The sequence below is a fragment of the Procambarus clarkii genome, chromosome 28, assembly GCF_040958095.1.
Source record: "Procambarus clarkii isolate CNS0578487 chromosome 28, FALCON_Pclarkii_2.0, whole genome shotgun sequence".
NCBI classification, from domain to species: domain Eukaryota; kingdom Metazoa; phylum Arthropoda; class Malacostraca; order Decapoda; family Cambaridae; genus Procambarus; species Procambarus clarkii.
In genome coordinates, this window is record NC_091177.1 from 5,303,817 (window position 1) to 5,325,655 (window position 21,839).

Consider the following 21,839-nt stretch of genomic DNA (forward strand, 5'->3'; position numbering starts at 1 on the left):
GAGAGAGAGAGAGAGAGAGAGAGAGAGAGAGAGAGAGGAGAGAGAGAGAGAGAGAGAGAGAGAGAGAGAGAGAGAGAGAGAGAGAGAGAGAGAGAGAGAGAGAGAGAGAGAGAGAGAGAGAGAGAGAGAGAGAGCGCGCGCGCGCCATACAAACCTGGCAAAGAGTAGAGGCGTCTTTAGGGGGGGGGGGGGTAGAAATAGCCTAAGCTACTCTATCCCTTTGAGATGTATTTCTGTCTTGCCTCAATAAACATACCTGAACTTGAGTAGAGGCGTCATAGGCCACAACCAGAGAACACTCCATGAACCTCACAAGCCCACGCATCCACAACCCTCCATCCACAAAGTATAACCAATGCTTCCTCAACAGAACCAGAAGATGACTTCTACATGACTCCCATGACTCCAGTCGCAGCTCTCTAATTTCACTATTAACCTCTGGAAGAAAGTCCAGTGCTGGAGGATCGGACGCCCCTAAATTGTTGGTGAGAGAAATCAATCTTGGTGCATTTCAACCAACATTTATTGGAAGTTAAAACCTTAGATCTTGTGAATATAAATAAAATGTATTATTTGTTTGGTGGTTGAGGTGAAACATATGTCGTAGCCGCCGGGAAATGATACGGTAGCTTGCTCGACTCCAGGAATTGGCTCATTCTTACTCTATTGCAATAAATATAAATAAGTATATGTATTGTAGTCTGGTAAGAGAGGGGGGCTCCCTTACATCTCCCGGCCACCTTGTACAGCCAAGTGTTTTTTGTGTGTGGGGTTGGTTACTTCCCCACCCCTTACCTTATAGGTGGGGGTAAGTGGGTGGGTTACCTCCCATACAGGTGGGGAGTGGGTGGGTTACCTCCTTTACCTGATAGGTGGGGAGTAGAGGACTGTGTTTAAAGTAAGGGTGGTGACAGACTCACTTCTTTCCTGTAAGGTAAGGGAGGCAACCTACCCTATCCCCCACATACAAGGTAATTAAGGTAAACTCCCCACTCCCCACCTATAAGTTAGGTAACCTACCCACTCTCCCCCCCACCAATAAGGGAAGGTAAGGGAGGTGAACGACCCCCCACTCCCCCCCTCCCCAAACCAGCCCCAATATAGCACTGTAATAACCTGTCCGGGAAGCTCCCAAGGGTTTAGTACGGAAATTATCCTGGGCGGCAGCCGCCAATCCTCGTCATGCCCCTACTGACAAAAGACCGTATCACTGAGGCCCCAATAAGAGCTGTATCACTCCAACCCACCACCGCGGCGGGTCGCTACGGCCGTCAACCCCGTCCCTCCAGCGGGGAATGACAGCCCCTATCGACGGACGGGACATGTGTCCTCCGAGCAGGGGGCGAGTGGCCGAAGTCGTAGAAATAAGGTTGTGGTGTTATTAGAGATGGGGAGGGGGGAGGGGGGGAGGGGGGGGGAGGGGGAAGGTGGGGAAGGTGGGGAGGGGGAAGGTGGGGAAGGAAAAGAGGGGGAATAAACCAGGTGTGTAGCAAGGAGACAAACACGACAGCAGGAACCCACACCTGGGACCAGATTCACGTAGCAGTTACGCAAGCACTTACGAAAGTGTACATCTTTCCTCAATCTATGACGGTTACATTTATTAAACAGTTTACAAGCATGAAAACTTGCCAATCAACTGTTGTTATTGTTATAAACAGTCTCCTGGTGCTTCGGAGCTCATTAACTGTTTAATAATTGTAAACAAAGCCGTCAAAGATTGTGAAAACATGTACAGGTTCGTAAGTTTTTGCGAAACTGATTCGCAAAAATGCCCCGCGGTCCCCTGCTACGATACCCATAAAAACTCAGTCCCGAGTTACGGGGCATGCGATACTTCCTAGACTACAACAGGAGGAAGTAGGGGAAACACGGGGCATGCGATACTTCCTAGACTACAACAGGAGGAAGTAAGGGAGACGACACGGGGCATGCCATACATCCTAGACTACAGCAGGAGGAAGTAGGGGAAACACGGTGCATGCGATACTTCCTAGACTACAGCAGGAGGATGAAGAGGCAGCGGCACCAGAGGATACAAAAGAGGGAGGTGGAGAACGACGACAACAGGGAAGAAGAAGAGAAAGAAAACAGAAGAAGAAAACAGAAACATACAAGGAACATGTAGACAAACAGTAGAGAACTACTGTTATTTATTTATATTGAGAAGTATTTTTGCTAAGGCGGAGTAGGCATTTATGGCAAGAGTGGAGTAGCTAGAGTGCGTAGGGTGGGTGGAGCAGTACCTGGCATAGCGGGCCAGGACACCAACAAGAAAAAAACAGGGTGAGGTATGGTGTGGTGGATCCCGAGCGTGGGGAGGTGGTGGTGGATCCCGAGCGTGGGGAGGTGGTGGTGGTGGTGGATCCTGAGCGTGGGGAGGAGGTGGTGGCGGGTGACGCCGGCCATGCTGGAGACGCCAATCCCCTCCTGCAGAGTTACGACCACGATAATCACGGCTAATGTACCACTCTCCCTCTGTAAATCCACCTCTTATTGTCCCTGGTCATGGTACAGGGTCTCCACCACCACTGTACCCCACCTTCCTCTACTCCCACAGTAACTCCCCCACCCTCTGGGTCTCCACAACACAACCCCTACCCCCCACCCTATGGGTCTCCACAACACAACCCCTACCCCCCACCCTCTGGGTCTCCACAACACAACCCCTACCCCCCACCCTCTGGGTCTCCACAACACAACCCCTACCCCCCACCCTCTGGGTCTCCACAACACAACCCCTACCTCCCACCCTCTGGGTCTCCACAACACAACCCCTACCCCCACCCTCTGGGTCTCCACAACACAACCCCTACCCCCCACCCTCTGGGTCTCCACAACACAACACAACCACTACCTTCCCCCCACCCTCTGGGTCTCCACAACACAACCCCTACCCCCACCCTCTGGGTCTCCACAACACAACCCCTACCCCCCACCCTCTGGGTCTCCACAACACAACACAACCCCTACCTGCCACCCTCTGGGTCTCCACAACACAACCACTACCTTCCCCCCACCCTCTGGGTCTCCACAACACAACACAACCCCTACCCGCCACCCTCTGGGTCTCCACAACACACCACAACCCCTACCCCCCACCCTCTGGGTCTCCACAACACAACACAACCCCTACCTCCCACCCTCTGGGTCTCCACAACACAACACAACCCCTACCCGCCACCCTCTGGGTCTCCACAACACACCACAACCCCTACCCCCCACCCTCTGGGTCTCCACAACACAACCCCTACCCCCCCCCCACCCTCTGGGTCTCCACAACACAACACAACCACTACCCCCCCCCCCACCCTCTGGGTCTCCACAACACAACCCCTACCCCCCCACCCCCCACCCTCTGGGTCTCCACAACACAACCCCTCCCTCCACCACGCCTCAAAACACAATATTAATCAGGTGGTTAAAGACAGGCTCAGCCTTCAGGACACGCTGTGTTAAGAGCCTCACTCGTCACACTGTTTATGCTGTCCCCAGCGTGCGGCTGTGTTCACCTGCCCGGGCTGACAAGGGCTGAGGATCCAGCTGTTGCCGCCCCTGACCTTGACGATGCCCAATAGTCCGAGTGATTTAGCATCCCGTTCTTTCACTTCTTCTTTAGTCTTCCCTCGGACTACATGTCCTCCGGCGCCCCGGGATCAGTCCCTTGACAAGGCGCTATCTTAACGTTGTGTGTTAGAAGGTCAAGTTCCTTCGAACTCTTAGATGCTCTTAGATAAGCATCTAAGAGCGTTAGGGCAACCTTCTCTTCCCTCCCCTCCACGCCCTACTTCGTAGAACCAAGATTGGCCGCCCACTGACGTTGTTATAAGGAGCTGGGACTCACGCTAGAAATCTGACTGCAAAAGACTTACATACCTGTGAAAGGAACCCTGGTGGACAACATACAGGGGGCAGTAAAGCTATAGGGTACAACACTGGCATCTTGCACACCAACAAAGAAAGCCAAATTAATTAGGACACACACACACATACACACACGTACCTGGAAATGCCGCTGTCCTTGATGTACTGGGCCTTCGCCTCCGGTTCCATGTCCGCCAGTCGCAGTTCCAGGGCCCCCGAGAACGGAATGAGGATGGCGCCGGGGTCGTTGGCGTCGATCCACTCCTTAATCTTCACCAACCTGACCACGGAGAGAGAGAACAAAGCTATTGGTAACACCTTCATCGAGGACATTTCCGATACGGTGGCCTAGTCTGAGTCCTTCAGACACTGCAGATTAATTGACACTTGATTCACTGCAGTAAGACAGGGTCTTACTGCAGTGAGCAAGTCCTTCGTGTCCGCAGCCACACATGAGAAAACAAAAAGGAATACTCAAGACTGATAGAAGACAATTTAGATTGTATATAAAACTTTTTAAATACTACCCTTAAACCCCTTTATCTTGTCCATGTTAGGCCTCACGTGGCACCTGACCAAAACTGACTGCACAATTAAAATTATTATTACGCAGGTCACCTTTGGCCACCGCAGGTCACCTTTGGCCACCGTTCTACAGAACGCACATAAACACACTTGAACGCTTACAGAGAGAGACCACTGCTGCTGTGCCAGATAAGTCCACTACGGGCTCTCCATAGCCCGTGCTACTTGCAACTTGTTCCGAGTAGCTAAATCTATAACAAAAGCTTACAGAGAAGAATGACAAAGTTAATCCTATGAACAAATCCACAAGGGCCGTGGCGAGGGTTCGAACCTACGTCCGAAAGAATCCCAAACGCTGTATGGTTAAGGTTAATGTATGTTGTTAATCCTAGCAATTAGAATACTCCTTTATAAAGAGAGAGACTTTACAAATGTTTAATTTACAAGGACACTAAAAAGCCCCGAAATCATCTCAAGATAACCTCAAGATAACCCCGTATGTAGGAGGACAAAAATGGTAAAGTAATTATCTGGATTTTGTGATAAAAGTGTTCAAATATCGCAACACAAAACACACTACGAAACAATGGATACAAAAATGGGCAAGTTCACATTCAGAGAAAGACATGGGTAAATACTGGTTTGGCAAAAGGGCTGGTGATTTCGAGAACAAATTACTGAATAACAGTCGTGGGATAGGTGGATTGTTTCAAGTATACACTTTGTGTGAAAACGATATAATATGAAAGTGTGAAACTAAATTTATATACAATTTTCTTATGGAGTGATAAAGATTTCCATTATATTATACATGATAACATTTTTGTTCATTTCCGTTCATGCTATCTTGAGGTTATCTTGAGATGATTTCGGGGCTTTAGTGTCCCCGCGGCCCGGTCCTCGACCAGGCCTCCACCCCCAGGAAGCAGCCCGTGACAGCTGACTAACACCCAGGTACCTATTTACTGCTAGGTAACAGGGGCATAGGGTGAAAGAAACTTTGCCCATTGTTTCTCGCCGGCGCCTAGGATCGAACCCAGGACCACAGGATCACAAGTCCAGTGTGCTGTCCGCTCGGCCGACCGGCTCCCTGCTGTTCATATTCACTGCCGCACAAGACACTGAGGATGCTGCCACCCCCCTCATCTTCACCATTCTATCCCTTTATCTTCACCCTCCTTCCCTCATCTTCCCCCTCCCCCCTTACCGTGTGTATGTGTGTGTGGTGTGAAAAAAAATAGTAGTTAGTAAACAGTTGATTGACAGTTGAGAGGCGGGCCGAAAGAGCAAAGCTCAACCCCCGCAAACACAACTAGGTGAATACAACTAGGTGAATACACACACACAACTTGCCGTGTCACAACATGATTGGTGGTTGTACGTTAGTGTCAACAGTTTGGGGGCGGTGATTCACCTCCGATTGTTGTCATTAGTTCCTATGAGAGTGTAACGGGCTGACTGTTGTGGCGATGGAGGGAGTGGCGTGGTGAAGGGTTTATGAGAGGGGGAGGAAAATGGGAAATGGGACCGCTCCTGTGCCAGGTGAGTTCACTACGGGCTCACCATAGCCCGTGCTACTTGCAACTTATTCAGAGTAGCTGAATCAGCTACAGGGGGAAATGATGCAGATGAAAGGAGGGGGGGGGGGGTGAGACGCAGATGAAGAGGTTACTCACCTATTTATGCTTGCGGGGGTTGAGCTTTGGCTCTCTGGTCCCGCCTCTCAACTGTCAATCAACTGAGCCTACTGGGCTCTATCATATCTACATTTCAAACGGTGTATGGAGTCAGCCTCCACCATATCACTTCCTAATGCAGAATGTATGATGAATGCATGTCTGCGCGCGCGCGCGCGCGTGTGTGTGTGTGTGTGTGTGTGTGTGTGTGTGTGTGTGTGTGTGTGTGTGTGTGTGTGTGTGTGTGTGTGTGTGTGTGTGTGTGTGTACTCACCTAATTGTACTCACCTAATTGTGCTTGCGGGGGTTGAGCTCTGGCTCTTTGGTCCCGCCTCTCAACCGTCAATCAACTGGTGTACAGATTCCTGAGCCTATTGGGCTCTATCATATCTACATTTGAAACTGTGTATGGAGTCAGCCTCCACCACATCACTTCCTAATGCATTCCATTTACTAACTACTCTGACACTGAAAAAATTCTTTCTAACGTCTCTGTGGCTCATTTGGGTACTCAGCTTCGACCTGTGTCCCCTTGTTCGCGTCCCACCAGTGTTGAATAGTTCATCCTTGTTTACCCGGTCGATTCCCCTGAGGATTTTGTAGGTTGTGATCATGTCCCCCCTTACTCTTCTGTCTTCCAGTGTCGTAAGGTGCATTTCCCGCAGCCTTTCCTCATAACTCATGCCTCTTAGTTCTGGGACTAGTCTAGTAGCATACCTTTGGACTTTTTCCAGCTTCGTCTTGTGCTTGACAAGGTACGGGCTCCATGCTGGGGCCGCATACTCCAGGATTGGTCTTACATATGTGGTGTACAAGATTCTGAATGATTCCTTACACAGGTTCCTGAACGCCGTTCTGATGTTAGCCAGCCTCGCATATGCCGCAGACGTTATTCTCTTTATGTGGGCTTCAGGAGACAGGTTTGGTGTGATATCAACTCCTAGATCTTTCTCTCTGTTTCATTAAGTACTTCATCTCCTATTCTGTATCCTGTGCCTGGCCTCCTGTTTCCACTGCCTAGTTTCATTACTTTGCATTTACTCGGGTTGAACTTCAACAGCCATTTGTTGGACCATTCACTCAGTCTATCCAGGTCATCTTGTAGCCTCCTACTATCATCCTCTGTTTCAATCCTCCTCATAATTTTTGCATCGTCGGCAAACATTGAGAGGAACGAATCTATACCCTCTGGGAGATCATTTACATATACCAGAAACAGTATAGGTCCAAGGACTGACTTGTGACGTCTCGCCAATCTGAGACCTCACCCCTCACACAGACTCGTTGTCTCCTGTTGCTTAGGTACTCCTCTATCCACCGGAGTACCTTCCCTCTCACTCCAGCCTGCATCTCCAACTTTCGCACTAGCCTCTTGTGTGGCACTGTATCAAAGGCTTTCTGACAATCCAAAAATATGCAGTCTGCCCACCCTTCTCTTGCCTTATTTTTGTTGCCTGGTCGTAGAATTCAAGTAACCCTGTGAGGCAGGACCTGCCAGACAGGACCTGGGCACAGGCACAGGACCAGGCACAGCAGGACCTCTGTGTGTGTGTGTGTGTGTGTGTGTGTGTGTGTGTGTGTGTGTGTGTGTGTGTGTGTGTGTGTGTGTGTGTGTGTGTGTGTGTGTGTGTGTGTGTGTGTGTGTGTACTCACCTAGTTGAGTGTGTGGGGGTTGAGCTCTGGCTCTTTGTGCCCATCTCTCAACTGTCAATCAACCAACTGGATTTTTTTTTTCGCGCAGCCCGCTCTCTCCCCCCCCCCGGGTCATCACGTCACAAAAACTGCTGTACTAACTACCCCGAACCTAACACTCGATAAACCCACGAATAGAAAACGGAACAGCGCGTCAATTGTGCGAGCCGCTATCATTTATAGTACATCATATTTTGACGTTGACGACCATGACAACGTCAAAATATGATGCATTATTTGAGAGGACGGAGGTTGATGGTTGATTGATGATTGGTTGATGGTGTGTGTTTGGTAGCTTTTATCAGAGAAGGAAAGGGAAAGGAACTATCAGAGGGGGTAAAGCACCAAGCCATTGCAGACTATAGCACTGGGAAGCGGTCAGGATAAGGATATGGGATGGGACGGAGGAAAGGAATGGTGCCCAACCACCTGGACGGTAGAGGATTGAACGCCGACCTGCATGAAGCGAGACCGTCTCTGCGTGTTACAAACACAACTTTTATCAGAGCTCTAAGTCTTTGTAACATCTGACTCGTATATTTCAAGATGTGGGGATGTTTATAGATGGACTTTGCCATGGAATCACAAACCGAAACTGTCTCTATGACATGTTGTAACAAGCGGAAAATAAAGTTGTTACATCTTGGCTTAACGTGTTTATGACGTATTTGAACGTTGTTACAACTTGCTATATAGGTTGTTATAACTGGTTAGGTATTAAAACTTGTTCGAACGTTGTACCAACGTTGTAGTTTCGGTGTGTGTACGTGTTTTGATGCTCTGTTCAATTGCTATTGCATGGTTCTGAGGCTTGGTTCAAGTCGAGAATAATGAGTCTCTTAGGCCTACCAGCTGTGGGGGTGAGGGGGGGGGGCCGTCTCATTTTGGATCTGGTGGCTTGCCTCTTATCCTCATGCCCTCGCCTCCTACCCTCATGCCCTCGCCTCCTACCCTCATGCCCTCGCCTCCTACCCTCATGCCCTCGTCCCCTACCCTATACCCCTCGCCTGCTACCCCCATAGCCTGGCCCTCATCCCCTCACACACACACACAGTTGGGTACAAACAAACAACATAACGAGCACACACCAGCCAATAACACACGGGCACCTCAAATATGCAGATAGTGTGCGAACGCTTAATGGGAGACGGAGCAACGGACAGCAAATTGCAGAAACGTAATTGCAGCAAGATATCGAGAAAGAGCGTGGTGGACGGGTCGCATTAGTGGGTGGGGTTCGTGTGGAGCCTGGTGGGGGCTAGGGAGGGAAGGAGGAGGGATGGGAAGGGAAGGGGGCGAGGAGGGAGGGAAGGGAAAGGGGGATTGGGGGAGGGGACGACAATGCATGCGCCAATTATCTAGGCGACCGTCGTTCTCCCCCCGGTTGCCAAATACGCCGTATTTTGAAGCATTAACTGGAATTTATAAAGCCATATACCACTCTGGGAATGTTATGACTGGATCTGGAGCCTCGGGTATTTTACCCCGCCACGGCCGTAATGGCTCAAGTGACAACTAGTAGCCCGGGGACTCGTAAAGAAGTGGCGGGACAGACACACACAAATCCGTAGTATCCGGGCTGGTGGCAAGAGCCAGGGCCCCCGTGAGGGCCCAGTCAAATTGTCGCGTCGACCCGCCCGACCAATCAGACCTTATCGCAGGCTCCGCCCACCTTGCCCCTCGGCTAATCACCAACCACCCTCCCAACCACCAATCACCTTCCTTCATAGCTCTGATAATTACCCAGAGTAATAATTACCTTGGTACAGGAAAAAAAATGCCCACTTTACCCTTCGTGTCCTCATGGCCAGAGTGGAGAATTCGGCCACCACCACTATTTGCCAACCAATCAGGCATTAAAGCCCAGGTATATTAAAAAAAAAAAAAATCTTGCAATGTTGCCGGGTGATTGATACCTGTGTAATTCCTGCTCAAAAATATGCAGTCATCTTTATCTGCGAGAATTGTATTTGGATATTCTGAATTGCTAATGGTTTTCAGTGTTGTATAATTCGTAATAAGAAAAGTAATTTGCACTACACTAACTAATCGGACTAAACACCACTCATGTAAATTAACAATCACTCCCCAGCCTTACAACAGTTCCCAATAATAACACACCTGAGGTACTCAGACTTATGAATAAGTCTTAGACTTATGAATAAGTCTTAGACTTATGAATAAGTCTTAGACTTATGAATAAGTCTTAGACTTATTCATAAGTCCTAGAACTTAAAAATTCACTCAAATGACACATTTTTTTTGCCTCTGCATAAAACAATGCAATTGTTATGACTAATCAGAAATTATTTGATTAAATTTTTATTTATTTATTTATATATAATCCTAATTCTTAATCCTAATTTTTCACAGGAATATGACCCACCAAATCGTTTAACAACCAGTACCCATTCACTGCTGGGTGAACAGAGGCTACAGTTAAGGATTGGCTCCTAGTCAATCCTCCCCAGCCAGGATAGGAACCCAGGCCAAAGCGCTCGCGAAGCGTCGAGCGAATGTTTTACCCCTGTGCCACGGGGAATGAACCCAAACAACTCACGTAACCCATTAAGGCCAACGAATAGAAAACTTTAATATATCTGTGCTTTAATTTTTACTAATACATTGTATTTTTAACAGATTACTCAAATTGATGACACATTACAACTTAATAGGTGTGAAGACTGGCTGAGCTGATACATGGTACAAAATTAAATTTTTGAGGAATTGTGACAGTGGTGACTTCTAATACAACAACAAACAACAAAACAACCCAAATTTATGCCGTGAAGTCACCTAGTTGTATTTACCTAGTTGTGCTTGCGGGGGTTGAGCTTTGGCTCTTTGGTCCTGCCTTTCAACTGTCAATCAACTGGTGAGCCTCTATCATATGTACATTTGAAACTGTGTATGGAGTCAGCCTCCACCACATCGCTGCCTAATGCATGCCATCTGTTAACTACTCTGACACTGAAAAAGTCCTTTCTAATGTCCCTGTGGCTCATTTCGGTACATAGTTTCAACATATACATACCATACATGCATACTTACTGTCATGCACACGTGTGTACCGACCTATTTGTATCTATGTGATCGAGCTTCAACTCCAGAGCCCCCTCTCTACAGCCACTAGTCATCTATTGCATTAACTTCCGACCTAATATTATCCTATCATATCTACTAACAGATCTACTTTTGAGGTTTGTTAATAGAGTTGGCTTCTATTACCTTCTTGTTTAACTCATTCCATTTTCCTGCCACTCTTTAAATCATATTCTTTTAAAAATACGTTTTCACAGCTCATTTTTCAAACAACATCATTAGGTCCAGCTTTTGCAACATTTATTCAAACCCTATCCCACATTTTTCTGGGAAGAACCTTGTTGCAAGCCTCTGAATCTTTTCAAGTTTTCTTATGTGCTTTTATTCAAACCCTATCCCACATTTTTCTGGGAAGAACCTTGTTGCAAGCCTCTGAATCTTTTCAAGTTTTCTTATGTGCTTTGCGAGATGGAGTTTCTACAAATGGGGCCGCATACTTTAGGAGTTGTCTCACATAGGTGCTGTAGACTGTAAAGAAACTTTCAGTAAGGAAGGTTTCTTTACTAAAGTTCCTATTGGCTGCTCTGATGCTCACCAGTTTACCAGATACCACTGACATTATCCTAAGTACTGTACTGTACCTCTAGATTAAGGCTGTAATATGTCTATTACTACATCTTTTTCTTCAGTTATTTCATACTGTTCTGTAGGTCTCTTGGTCCATCTCCATTTTTATTACTTGGCATTTACTGGAATTGAAATCTAGTAGCCATTTTGTGAACTACCTCTGCAGCTTGTCTAGGTTTTCTTTGACTTTTAAAATCCTTGAGTGCTTCCGCTTGTTACCTTATGCTAAACTGAGTTCTTGCCCCTCACTGTAACTCACTCATCCATTTAAATGCTCTTCCAGCTACTCCAACCTGCTTCTTAAGTTTGAATGGTAATACAGTACATGAATGTGTTTGTGAGTAATTACCAAAGTGTATTTACAGGATGAGAGAAACACTCATAATGTTCTGTCTTCCCAGTGCTTTTTGTCATTTGATGCTTTGAAACTGCTGACCATTTAGGCATCCACTACCTAATCACTTAACTTGTTTTGTCTACCATTCTGTTTACAAAAGAGAATTTTCAAATACTTTTTCAGCCCCTTTGTTTCCTTAGCTTGAATTTATCACCTCTTGTTCTTGATTCTGCAGGTTTCAAGAAGTCCTTTTTGTTCAAGTTTGTTAATTCTTGTTAAGATTTTATATGTAGTTATCATTACCATTTTCCTTGCACCTTCCAGCTTGGGCATATTTAACACCTTCAGCCTCTCCTCATAGCTCTTGTTTTTAAGTTCCAGAAGCCATTTAGTAGCACGTCTTTGCATCTTTTCCAGTTTATTGATGTGCTTCTTGAGATATGGGCATCATGCAAACACTACATATTCCAATTTTTGCCTCAAAAAACTGTCAACAATTTCTTCAACATTTTACAATCCATATACAGTACAGTATTTCAAACCAATTCTGAAGCTGAATAGCACAGCATCGACGCCTCACACAACGTCCTTTATGTGGTCCTCTGGTGACGGTTTGCTCTCCAGGACCACCCCTAGATATTTTTCTTTCTCCGAGTTCTTTAATCCCTTTTAACATAATTTGTAGGTTTTATGTGGCCTATTTTTTCTTATTTTACATTCCATAAAGTGGCATTTATTCATGTTGAATTCCATCTACTAAGTATTACACTTATTTTGTCCAGGTCATTTTAAAGGGCATGACAATCGTCTAAATTTTCCAGTCGCTTAGCATCATATTAGAAAATATATTCATATAGCTCTGTATTCTCTCTGGGAGATCATTTATACAGACACTGAACATAAGTGGTGCTATACTTGAATTGTGTGATACTCCACTATTAATATTTCTCCAGAGTCTGGTCTGATTCAATGACTCTGATTACAGCCTAATCTTGTCAGAAATGTTTTCATCCATGTGAACAGTCTTCCTAAAACCCCTCCAGCATGTTTCAGCTTTCAGAACAACCTTTTGCGGGACTCTGCCAAAAGACTTTTTAAGTCCTGATATATGTAGCCAAACAAACCATCTCTTTCCAGTATGATTCTGTGGCTCTATCATAAAAACTAAGTTGATTTATTACATAGGATCTTCCTGTTTGAAAAACCATGCTGTCTGTTATTATGTCATTTCTTTCCAGATAGTTTACCCCTTTGGTTTTTATTATTTTTTCTAATGTTTTGACTATCACACTTGTTAGTGATACAGATCTATACTTTAGAGGGTTTTCTCTGTTACCATTTTTGTAGACTGGAACCGAGTTATGTTCGCTTTTGTGGGCACTCGAAAAGTGCCCACAGTGAGAACCCTTTAATCTGGGGAACAGAGCCACATAGGAAGGGAAGATGCATGTTCCACACCATCAGAAAGAGATCCACCTCGAGGTGACAATGTCTTGCAGAGCCAACAAAAGGATGTGTCGTTGGTGATCCATCCATCCCATGGAAATGGGACAGAACATAACAAGCATATGAACCGTACAGAGAACCAAACTCTGAGAAGCCGGAAGCCGAGTTACCTGAAGCATCCAGCTCCACAGGGCAATACCGAAGTGACATCACCTCGCTTTGTGCAATAAATCACCGGGGAGCAGTTGAAGTGAAGCCAGAGCTTAGAACCCAGAGGAAGCCAAATCCTCCTTGGGACATGCCACACAACCACAAACTCACAGACTGTGCTGTGCATCTTGAGGAACAGACCCAATCACCACTCCTGGACAACTTCATGAGTGGTCACGAAGCCCCAATCGAGGGATGAGGCATCCATGAACATATCAAGTGACAGAAAAAGGTGGCACCATGAAACTGAATTCCAAAAAGCCTGAAGGGGAAGCTAGAGAAGCAAGAGCTGATGAAGGGTGGGTGGGGCCAAAACCCACCAGTCCCGAGAGCAATGAAATGGAAACAACTGGAAAAATCTGTACAAAGCAAAGTTCAGGTTCCTGCACACCCGCTTGTTTAGCTGGTCAGTCAACCAGAACCAATCCAACACCAGATGGCGATGAAGCTGCAGGTGAAGCAAGCTGCCAGAGGCAGGAAAAGAGATGCAGCATCCCAAATGAGGCCCAGCCAAGTCTAAACCTGGGACAGAACCAACTGAAACTTCCCCCAGTTAACAGTTACCTGAACCAGGAGAGCTGGGAAAGAACCAGATCCCTGGTGAGCTGACACACAGACAGACTGGGAGCCCCCTCACACTGTAACTGCCAGACAGTAGGCCTCTCTCTCTCTCCTTCCTTCTTTTCCTTCTCCCCCTTTTCCTTTATTATCCTCCGCTCACTCCTTCCATTCTCTTCTTCCTCCATTCCCCCCCTCTCCTCCTTCCTCGCTTTGCCCCTCCGCTGGACAGTCGAGGGTGTAGTTTACCACTATTTCGAATTATAGTATCTGGTCACATGTTCCCTCGCAGTCCTCGGGTGAGGCATATAAGTCAGTACCTCCAGGCCTTGTGAGAAAAACACTGGCTTTGGATTTAAAACTTCCACAATGGCTGTGAGGTCCAGGGCCTACGCCTAGTTCAAGTTGATTGGATATAGGCCTAGAGAGGGGCAGAGTTTTCTAGAGCAGGAGAGAGGTGGAGTCAGGACTCCACCTTGAAGCATTTGAGACAAAAAGTGTTAGCGTGAACTGGACTAGTGCTGGAGGGGGGGTAGGGGTTATTGATCAACCAGGCCACAACATCGCCTGTGCAAAAGCAGTTGATAAAGGTATTTGTCTGAGTTCCCTGTACAATTTGTAGTCCATTATCCATGCCTCTAAAGGATATGATGTCCATAGATTTGGGATTAATTCATTTTGGCATTAATAAATAAAGTTCTGTTAATTATCTCCTGTGTATTTTATATATTTTTCTCCTTATTAATTCTGAGTCATAGATCTTTAATTGTTTTTGGACATTTACCTGTGATCTTCTTGAGCATTTTTTATTAGTAAATATATTCCCTTGTAACTCATGAAGTAGTGCAGAAGGAATTCCATCCATCCAATAAGTAATAAAAAATAAAAATTCCCCAAACACTCAGAATTAGTTGACTGGTCTCCTTCTGAGTCAATCAGCCTAATTATCAAAGTTCTAGGAGTGGTGACGGTATTTTTTGTTTATGGTAACCTTATCTTCTATCTGGTCTGTAAGAATTGTAAAGATATTTTTAACAGCTTGGTCATTTCTCCCCCTGATAACTGGTTTGGGCATTTTCTGCTGCAAGTGCAGACTCTTCTCAGTACTTTGGGGTTATATCAATGCAAATATTAGAGCATACAGGGTTACAAGTTATGGCAACCATTACAGTGAGTGTTACTATAACTGTATCAATAACAGCAGTACTTGATTGTCAGTGATCATTACAATGGTGACATTTCAGTGGTGTTAGAATGGTGACTTCAATCGTGTTACAACACCGGCAAGTTGTCAAGATACACCAATACACAAACCCGATACACCAATACAAAAAGCCACAATGACCCATGCCAGACTGTTAAACACACAGGGTCCACATTCATATTAAAGACAAAGGAACGAACCCTGACACAGCAAACCTGACGCTCCGCAACAAAATGTAAAGTCCTTAAACCATTCCAATAAGTGTCCTGAGGGTCCAGTGACACCATCCAAGTTCCAGCCTGTAACAGCAAGCAAAGTTGGGGCAAAGTGGTCATTCAGAAGGCCAGACAGGGAATGAAGCTGTTCAAACCTTGCTGTTCAGCTGTCTGAAGCTGTTCAGACAGATCAAGGATATACCACTGATCCACAGAGTTCAACTTCAGGACTTTGAGCAACCAGTTCTTTGGGGTTATATCAATACCTGGCACCTGACAGCTGAGTGGACAGTGCTTCGGATTCATAGTTCTGAGGTTAGGGTTCGATCCCCGGTGGAGGCGGAGACAAATGGGCAAAAAGTTTTTCACTCTGATGCTCCTAGCAGTAAATAGGTACCTGGGCATTAGACAGCTGCTACGGGCTGCTTCCTAGGGGTGTGTAACAAAAAGGAGGCCTGGTCGAGGACCGGGCCGCGGGGACGCTAAGCCTTGAAACCATCTCAAGATAACTTCAAGATAACCTAACCAAGACACCCACTAAAGGGTCAAGACCACCTCAACCATGCTGAATCCAGCCAACCCGCAATGACCTACCTGCTTGATAACTGCTTGATGGGGTTCTGGGAGTTCTTCTACTTCCCAAGCCCGGCCCAAGGCCAAGCTTGACTTGTGAGAATGTCTCTGTCACAGACTGAACCTGTCACAGTTCCAGAGAGGACTCCTGATTCAAAAGATCCAATACCAAATATGGTGGAGGATTCGATCATCTCCACCAAAGGCTGTATTTACTATTTGTGTCTGCAGAATCACGCTATTAGCTCTTGGACCCCAGCTCTCTAACCAATTTATTTTTCCTCTATTATATCCACTACATATATTTCTCTCTAATACTGTACATGCACATACATCCCCAGGAAGCAGCCCATAGCAGCTGTCTCAGGTCCCTATTTACTGCTAGGTGAACAGGCACACCGGGGTGAAAGAAACTCAGCCCATTTGTTTCCGCCTTTGCCGGGAATCAAACCCGAGCCATTAAGATATGACCCCCTGAGCGCAGCTTGCTCAGCCGCCCAGTTTATCCAGCTGTGGGAGATGACCCAAAAAAGCGAAAAAATCGTGGGACCAGGAGCTGGCAAAATGAGACACACCCTCCACAACACCATCAGTGGCAAACCATGAAAGGGTGGAACAATAAACCTTGAGTGGAACCATCCTTCTGCAACACATAGTTGCAATGTTGAACAGAGGAGGAACTCGCCTTGCCACAGGAAGTGCAACAGCCACTTACAGGAGCCGGTGGCTGAGCGGACAGATCACTGGACACGTGATCCTGTGGTCCCGGGTTCGATCCCGGGCGCCGGTGAGAAACAATGGGCAGAGTTTCTTTCACACTGATGCCCCTGCTGCCTAGCAGTAAATAGGCACCTGGGAGTTAGTCTGCTGTCACGGGCTGCTTCCTGGGGGTGGAGGCCTGGTCGAAGACCGGGCCGTGGGGACACTAAGCCCCAAAATCATCTCAAGATAACCTCAAGAAGCCCAAAAATATGACCCACCCCATGACCTACCCCGACCAACAGTGGGCAAGATCCTGACCTAACCAGACTGCCTCCCAAAGGGGGCCAGAAACTGACCAAACAACAACTGATCAATGAGGTGGAAAGAAAAAGCTACTGCGAAAACAACCTATGTAGCAACAGGACCTCGGGAAATGAGAAGTGAAAAGGGGGTGGTACCTGCATGATACCTGCTTGATGGGGTTCTGGGAGTTCTTCTACTCCCCAAGTCTGGCCCGAGGCCAGGCTTGACTTGTGAGAGCTTAGTCCAACAGGCTGTTGCTTGGAGCAGCCAGCAGGCCCACATATCCACCACAGCCTGGTTGGTTTGGCATTGCTTGAAGAAAACAATCTAGTTTTCTCTTGAAGATGTCCACAGTTGTTCCGGCAACATTTCTTATACTCGCTGGGAGGATGTTGAACAACCATGGGCCTCTGATGTTTATACAATGTCCTCTGATTGTGCTTATGGCACCCTTGCTCTTCACTGGTTCTCTTCTGCATTTTCTTCCATATCGTTCACTCCAGGATGTTATTTTACTGTGTAGATTTGGGACCTGGCCCCTCTATTATTTTCCATGCAAATACTTTCCAATACAAATATTTTTTCCAGGTGGACAAAAGGGTAAGAGACCAAGCCGAATCTAAAGAGTGGGCCAACAACCTGTTGACGTGCAAGGCAGGCTGAATAAAATGGAGCCACTGCCTCCTGAAGGAGAGGGGCATGCATCTTGGGCAAACCTGCCAAGGCTGGAACCGCAGGCTGCAAGGCCTCCACACCTGGAGAGGACCCCAGGAATGCCACATCCTCCAGGGTGAGATCCTCCTTAGAGAGCCCTTTCACGAGGACCCAAACACGCAAGACTGCCCCCAAGTGTAAACACTTACTGTGGTCTTCCACAACAAGGGCAGCACAAGCAATTGCACTTGAACCTGCCACTTGCCCATATCCTTGGCAAAAGCCTGAGCAAATAGACACCCCAAGAGCACAGCATAGGAAGAACCACTCAGGAACACCTAAAAGAGAGCCCTCACCTCTCATCAATCAAGTGTGTGTGTTTGACAGAACCCCTGCCAAGCTCCCATGAAAAAGAGAGGGTTGTCAGCCAGCCAGAACAAACCCCAGACCTCATACTGCAACCAATAAGCAGAAACAGAGCTGTATTTGAAGGAAGCCAGGCCCATCATAGAAAACCAAATCTTCACACACCGCTGAAGGAACAGCACAGGGAGACAGAAACCTCTGAAAATATAACAACTCTGAGGCACTGAATACCTGGATAGGGTTCTGGGAGTTCTTCTACTCCCATGCCCAGCCCAGGGGCCAGGTTTGACTTGTGAGAGCTTGGTCCAACAGGCTGTTGCTTGGAGCAGCCTGTGGGCCCACATATCCACCATAGCCCAGTTGGTCCAGCACTTCTTGAAGAAAACTATCCAGTTTTCTCTTGAAGACACCTACGTTTATTCCTGCAATATTTCTTATGCTCGCTGGGAGAATGTTGAACAACTGTGGACCCTCTGATATTTATACAGTACAGTGTTCTCTGAGTGTGCCTATGGCACCTCTGCTCTTCACTGGCTCTCTTCTGCATTTCCTTCTGAATGTGACCCAGAATTGAAGCTAAGGGAGAGCAACTGAGTGATCCAACTTATATATATAGTGGGAGGATACAAATAATTATCCCCTTGCAGCAACAGACCCTCCATGGAGGGAGCCAAAGTCCATGAAGGATTAAAAGATACCCATGAGGACTCCTCAGGCTCCCCCAGAAGCCTGCCATGAAGGCTCCAGGGAAGAGCTGAAATCCTCGCACAACACCTGAGACAGGAAGGTGTCCTTTCAAGGAAAAGGCTTGAAGCAGATGAGCAATTGTGAAGACGAATGCAATAAAACCCCAGCGGGACCAGAAGGTTCAACTGCCTCCGCTTCTGACATGGATGGGACCACTCCCAGTGAAGACCAAGCTATACCCCGAGCTAAATATTAACCCAACTCCAAAACCCTCAAATGCCAGAACCAGGATGAATGGGAGTTGGGGAAGACCAGCAGCAGGTCAAACCACACCTCCAGGAAAGGCGAGAGTAGGCATGGACTTAATCCAGGTGATCTCCAACACCTCCAATTCCTGGTCCCTAAACATAATAGGGGCCAACACAAGGCCAGTCAGACAACTAATATGCTGCAAATGCATAACTTGAGCAAACCTAGCTCAAAGTGGTAGCTGTCTGAGAAGCTTCCAATTGGGAAGCAGAATTTATAAGAGCAGAGACCCCAGTGAGAACATGCCTCACAGGACTCAGGGTCATAGGTATCACTGACCGAGCAGGCAGCATGGCAAGGGCAGAATGAATGCTTATTACAGAATATGGTAGCAAAGACAATGACCACCCATCAAACTTGTACCTGACAGGGAGGGCTAGATGGACTGATTCATAACTGACCACACCAGAGACTCACAGGGGATTCCCAGAGCCTAATGGTGGCTAACAAGCAGAAACCCCAGGCACTAGGGATGCTTACTGAAAATAGTCACCAAGTGCAGCCAAAATAATCAGGCTATGAATGGTAATTAAGGCAAACATATAAACAAGCATTCAAACCCCAGTGTGCCCCAACGAAACCAAAGAATGTCGCCAGCCAAGGGCCCAGAGAGAAATCAAAGGTGCAAAATTAGCCCAAGTTGAGACTCTTCACTCCAGTAGCCAGGCTTCTCAGAGGTGAACTCTCAAACACCCAGGGAAGACGAGCCTGAGCTCTGCAGCCCAATATGCAACAAAAGCCAAACCCACACAAGAAGCCAAACCAAAAACACACACATGAAGCAAATACTGTAATAGAATTAGCTCACTAATCCAGACCCCGTTAACCCAGACTTTTGGGTAATCAGGACCAATTCGAGTCCAAGTTTTATCTGCCAAACTTTGCTAAACTCAGACAGAAATCCAGGTTACTGAGAGTTTGGGCCCGGTTACTGAATGACATCGGGAGACCTATGCTCACCAGAAGCCTTAGCAGCTGGCAGTCAAAACCGACCTTGCCAATCTACCCTAACCATGTAAATTTATGTTGATCATGTGTGGAAATATGAATTATGGTTGTGGTACAACAAATTTTCAATATGTACATTTATGGACTTTCCCCGTAAGAATTCCTGCTAATCTGGATGTCCAGCTAACTTGAAGAGGGGTGGGGCCCCCCATATGATCCAGATTAGTGAGGATTATCAGTACAGTTATTGTGTTTGAGAGAAGGGAATAGGGTATCATGGATTTTGTATATCCTTATACTAGTGGCAAGACATGGTGATTTAAACTGTAAGATAAAAATGACCAAAGAGATACTGGATGAGATACAGTATTATTAAGATTTAAATACTTGAAGGCAGTGTTAGATAAAAATCAGAGAATGGAATGTGAACTAGGAGAGATGATAATGAATGGGAGGAGAAGGTATATAATAATGAGAGGAAGGAATGATGATATGAAGGCAAACAAAGTTCCGAGTGATAGTGTACTACTTCCAGTCCTGACGCATGGAAGTGAAACTTCGGTAAAAGAAAAAACCCGTGGATTTTTTTTTTTTTTTAGGAAAGCATCTGGTGTAAGTATGCAGGATTGATATCACAATGAGGCTGTATATGAGATGGGATGTAGCACAAGTGAAAGGGGTGAAGAAATTAAACGTGGAGTGGGTGAAGCACAATACACTTTGTCAATGTGGACATGTAGTAGAATACCCGAGAATCATAGGGAGACTGGAGGAGGCCTGGTCAACGACCGGGCCACGGGGACACTAAGCCCCGAAATCATCTCAAGGTAACCTCAAGGTAAGGACTGTCCATGAATTATGAGGGCATGGTATGATCATAAGGGCATACTACCTCCATCCTGGAAGGGACCTGCAGAATACATTAAAAGGTGTAGATGAAGGAATTATTGAGCTTGAAAGTGCCTCCAGGAGAAATTTCACATTTTGACACCACTTTTTGAAAACTATTAATTCTATTTGGATATCCAATTGAAAAGAAATAACTTTCTCAGGTGGCAGAAGACCAATCCCTTTACCCTATTACGAATGAATCAACTGACGAATGTGAAAGTGCTCCAAGGAGGCATACTGCCACTGTGGCTGCTCAACATGTTTATGAATGAGGCAGTACAAGAGATAAGAGTGAAAGTAGGTGAATATGGAGGAAGAATAAATCATCAACTCAGTCATTAGCTAAGCAGTATATGGATAAAGCTGCTCAATTTGCTGAGTAAAATTATGAGTATAAGAGAAAGGAGAGTCATTTCTTCGGAATCTGATTAACTGAGAAGGAAACTACATGTGGCCCAGTAAAAGTTCAGTGAAAGAGAGAAAGCACTGAGAATGTTGTGGCATACATGAAAAACAAAAACAGTTCAGCTATCTATAGTATAAGCAAAAACCCATTCAGGAAATTATGCTATGCATCAAAACCAATTCAGGCATTAGTAGTTTGAACCAAAGAAAATTGAGGCATTTTTTTTTTAGTTTGAAGTAAAATCAGTTCTGGCACTGGTGGTACGAGTTTAATAAAATTTTCAACAAGAAATTGGAATTTATAAATTTTCTCTCTTATCTGATAACCTGACAAGACAATCACTGCAACAATCTGGAAATTCCTATTTGAGTGTGGATATTCAAAAGTGCTTTTCTAGCTCTTTGAATGTTGTTTCTTGACCATGCATAGTAAGGACCAAACTAATTGGCAATTTGTTTTATTTATTTTTATTTATTTATATACTGAATACAAGTTCTTACATTCTTGTACAGCCACTAGCACACATAGCATTTCGGGCAAGTCCTTAATCCGAATTTTCCCCGGAATACGACCCCCCAAATCGTTTAACCACCAGGTACCCTTT

General features: G+C 46.1%; 1 protein-coding gene across 6 annotated transcripts in view; it reads right to left on the minus strand.

Moving 5' to 3' along the window:
- Positions 1 to 21,839, minus strand: part of LOC123755047 (obg-like ATPase 1) — a 95,041-nt gene that overhangs the window by 54,641 nt on the left and 18,561 nt on the right. For all 6 annotated transcript variants that reach the window (XM_069332818.1, XM_045737501.2, XM_069332819.1 and 3 more), the window contains exon 8: positions 4,004 to 4,144. In XM_069332818.1, the coding sequence (XP_069188919.1) occupies positions 4,004 to 4,144 (141 nt within the window). The remainder of the gene's footprint in view (positions 1 to 4,003; positions 4,145 to 21,839) is intronic.